This window comes from Bidens hawaiensis, unplaced genomic scaffold, assembly GCF_021521415.1.
Source record: "Bidens hawaiensis isolate Kalapana, Puna unplaced genomic scaffold, B.hawaiensis_p1.1 tig00006390_1, whole genome shotgun sequence".
NCBI classification, from domain to species: Eukaryota; Viridiplantae; Streptophyta; class Magnoliopsida; order Asterales; family Asteraceae; genus Bidens; species Bidens hawaiensis.
Window position 1 is genome coordinate 336,613 of NW_027491431.1, and position 4,043 is coordinate 340,655.

The window sequence follows — 4,043 nt, forward strand, 5'->3', positions numbered from 1 at the left end:
TAACGGTAAAAACCGTAAATTTCTTGACCTTGCAAGACCTTGTGGAACCGCATTGATTCCCCCAAGTCTGATGCTCTAGTTGATCGATCTGCGTGTAAGAAATATGCAAAACGTTAGCATCTTTATCTATTTTTCTAGTGAAAAACAGATGTTCGAGGGTTCGAGGCAGAACACAGATTTTAGTTAAATAACTTAATTTTCAAAAACCTTAAAAAAATTAGAAATGTAAGAAAATGGTTGAAATGCAATATTTACACCTTGATTATTACCTGACACCCCTTTGACACATTTAGATCAACTGGCAAAGCGTGTCGTGTTCAAGTTACATGATTTTAAGTGTATGCGAGGTTGAAGTTTTCGACACGAATAAAATATATATGGCTCATGTTCGGGTTGAACATGTGTATGTATTTGATTAAAGTTTTAGTGTTTTGTTATGAGTATGACCCTAACAGATGTTTTACGAAACACAAGTCAAAATACGCGCATACTGGCCTTTAATAACTGAAAAATTCGGTTGAATTGACGGAAAACTAGCCCGCGTCCTCTTCATTAACGGTTGCATGAACGTTCCGGTGTCTGAAACCAAGCCACACCGCTCAATCTCCCACGGAGAAACCCGACTCTGCCTCGTTATTTCCTCGCAATCCCACCGTACCTTAAAATATTAAGTATTAACATTAAAAGGACATGCTAGTCATTTGCAACACTGAAAATATAAAGATGAAAAGGATTCCAAATTTTACAGTTCATAGTTCATACCATTATGCATCTCCATTTGGATCCGGGCCACCTTTCTGGGTCAATATCATTGAGCCCGATTATGGTTCCGGTATACCTATTAGAAAGAAATCGAGTTGCTTATCATGCCCGATTTAAAGGGTTTAAAAATGGCGATTTGCCCGTTGGGAAAACATAGTATTTGTCAAACCTTCTGTCTCCTGCATCTTCGGTTTCAACCCGCATTTTGAATCTAGTTCCAGGAGAGAATGATAATGCAATGCTCTTTAAAAACCGGTTATATGGAACGATGAACCCCGATGAGCCGCCCCTGGAATTCATGGTTCAAGTTAAGAGGCTAAAAAGGTCATTGTGCTAATAATAAGTTTTTCAGAACCGGATCGCCCAGTCAGACTGGGAACTGGCTACATAACCGGTCTAGTTGAGTCCATTTGAACCGACGAGTTACCAGTCAGACTAGGTGACCAGCTGAACCGGACTCCAATATTGGACCGGATTTAAAAAAAAAAATTTCCTTACAAAATCTCATTTACTGATTGATTTATGTAGTAGTTTTAGACACCATATTTATTTTATTTATTTATTTCAGTCTTCGATAATTTACAATATATATTAAACTTATAGTTACATATTTTGTTTTAAAATGGTATAATATGTATAATTATTTATGAAATCATCTGGTTTTGAAACACGTTACCTGGGATTGTAACAGACGTTGAATAAGCTTCTTCTAGATATGCAGTTGATCACAGTTAAAAAGTCAAAATTAAAGTCAAAGCCATTTGACTTTTGACCAAAATATGACGGTAAACTCGAACCGGTGTTCACTTGTGTGGCTCTTCGGATCCCCAACCTTAATACTCCATCATCACCTCTGAAGAAAATACAAAACCATAAAAACACAATTGTAAAATGACCAAAATACCCTTCGCGTTCGACTACCTTAAAAAGAGCACTGCATCTCCGCACACAAGCTTCTTCTTGTTTACAAACGCGCTCCAACCAGTTGTAAGCAAATGTCTTCGAGGTTGTCCTGCTTGAATGCATTGCGTTTAGTGAAATGTCTAAAATACCCTTCTCAAAACAAAGAAACTGTTTCGATGTTTTGGATTAGAATGTTGTACCTCTATAGATATGTCGGAATTTCCATTCGGTCCCGTGAAGATCTTTAGCTATGAGCTCTTGTGAAGGTCTTTGCTGTTTATAATCCTGGTATAAAACAGTTTGCTAAAACTGTCAAATCATTGAACCTTAACTGAGCGGTCCAGCCAATGACGGTTCAACCAGAAACTAGACCGACTATGGGTCCAGTCCCGATCAAACTGACTAGTCCAGTCTGATTTTAACTACATTGGTTTTAATATAATAATAATAATAATTGTTATTATTATTACCAGAGGCGGAAAACAGTCCTCAGCCGCCCTTCGTGGCACTGAAAATCCTCCATGAGTGCTAGTATCGGAGGCGGTTAGGGTCTTGCAAAACATATGGGGAGTTGTCATCTTCTCCACCACCCCATTATTATCATCATCACCATATTCTACTGCAAGTCCACCTTCCCGCCATTTTTGCTCCACCTGTTATATATCACCCACCAAAATTTAACAAAACTAAATAGTAAATTAAACAAGGGTACCATCAATAAGACCAGGGTGACAATTTTTAACACGCTTGACATGTTTAACTAAACGGACTGTCTTCGGTTTGGCCTGCTTAGTTAAATAAATTTTGTCTGCTTACACCTGTTTAACCCAATTAGTTAAACAGGTTGGCCCACTAACCCATTTGCGGCCCGTTTAAGCCATTTTTTGCAAACTACAAACCCGAACGAGAGAGGTATCGGGTTCAAAATTCTAACACGTTTAAAACACGGGGCGTGTTCAGCCTGACCTGTTTAATTAAACTGGTCGTGTTTAGTTCGGCGTGTCTTCATTTTAACTCACTTAGTTAGATAGGTTGATTGGTTGATCCAGTAACCCTTTTAATCTTTACAACCCACCAATCCGATTAGCACGTTTACAAAAGTTGACGCAACCCAAAACATGACCCGAACACGACATGAAAATAATCAGGTTTTGCATTGGCCTTTCTAACCTATTTATAAAATGAGTCATGTTCGACTTCACATGTTTAGTTAATCATGTTCGGTTTGACCTGTTTAATTAAATTGGTTATCTTCACTTTGATACGTTTAACCCACTTACTTAGCACATCGACCCCTAGCCCATTTAACTCAATTTTGCATCCCACCAACCTAATTAACAAGTTCACAACTTGATTATTCCCTCTCAACCTGCCATCCCGTTTGGCACATTTAGATAATTGAGTTTAACTAGTCATATTCCGGTTACTCAATATTAAGTGTTTGTGGATGTTTCTACATGAATAAAAATATGAAAATATATGGGTCTTGTATGGTTCAACCCACTAACCCATTAACCCATCCATGGCCGGCTATGATGCAGGCCAGGGTGGTTGATAGGCCCGATTTTTTTAATTATATATATATTTTTTTGAAAAATGTGTATTTATAATGTTTAAACCCAATTACTCAACTCATTTAATGACTTAAGCCCATTTTTATAATTATAATATATTTTTTTGCACAACCCAAATTATAACTAAGTAAGCCTATTTAAAAATTTAATTGTTTAAACCCAATAAAAAAAACATTTTACTTAATACGCAAACTTTTTTTCGCCTTTGGGCCAAAAATGTTAACAAAAAATGTTAACGATTCTCGAAGACAAGACAATTGAAAATGCATAATCTTGAAAAAGAAAAGGAGAAGCAACCTGAAAATCTTGAATCAATGAAAGTTGAGCATAAACATCATCGGTCCCAGCCTCAGCCTAATTTCATAATATTATTTTCACAAATTAATCAATCACACAAATTTCATTTCATAAAAAGAAAAGAAAGAATAACCAAAATTACATGAAGATTGACGTGAAGAACACGGCAGAAAACATGAGGCGGAACTGCAGTAATGTCCCCAGAATCATGAGCTTGTTGTTGTTCCAGGTGGCCCTGAGGACAGTAAACGACGGCGTTTCCTTTCTTGGGCAACCACATAGAAGGCCCGGCACACGCTCTCCACAACTCCAAACAGCACACCACCGGAGCGGTATCCTCGTTGGCAGAGTTCAAGTCAATTAAACCACTCATCATACTCAAGATGAACTTTGCTCTGTGTTGGGTTTATGTGTTTATTAAAAGTTAACAAAATCACATCTTTTGATGGGTGGGTTTTGATTGAATGAATTGAGTCTGCAGAAGTTGCAGAGAAAGTTATGGCTGCT

The 4,043-nt window shown here is 37.5% G+C and overlaps 1 protein-coding gene across 1 annotated transcript; it reads right to left on the reverse strand.

Moving 5' to 3' along the window:
* Positions 1 to 460: 460 nt before the first annotated feature.
* LOC143632466 (auxin response factor 3-like) lies at positions 461 to 3,587 on the reverse strand. The gene is made up of 8 exons (XM_077100984.1): positions 3,537 to 3,587; positions 2,136 to 2,318; positions 1,866 to 1,950; positions 1,684 to 1,774; positions 1,439 to 1,615; positions 932 to 1,051; positions 763 to 838; positions 461 to 658 (listed from the first exon to the last, which is right to left on the reverse strand). The coding sequence occupies exons 2-8, from the start codon at positions 2,241 to 2,243 to the stop codon at positions 461 to 463; spliced, it is 855 nt and encodes a 284-aa protein (XP_076957099.1). The 5' UTR covers positions 2,244 to 2,318; positions 3,537 to 3,587.
* Between the last annotated feature and the right edge of the window lie 456 nt (positions 3,588 to 4,043).

Excerpts from the sequence above, each read along its gene's own strand:
- LOC143632466 (XM_077100984.1), bottom strand. The coding sequence starts at position 2,243 with ATGACAACTCCCCATATGTTTTGCAAGACCCTAACCGCCTCCGATACT. Across the intron at positions 1,616-1,683 it reads GATGCAGTGCTCTTTTTAAG|AGGTGATGATGGAGTATTAA; the intron begins GTAGTCGAACGC and ends TATTTTCTTCAG. Across the intron at positions 1,052-1,438 it reads AACGTCTGTTACAATCCCAG|GGGCGGCTCATCGGGGTTCA; the intron begins GTAACGTGTTTC and ends CATGAATTCCAG.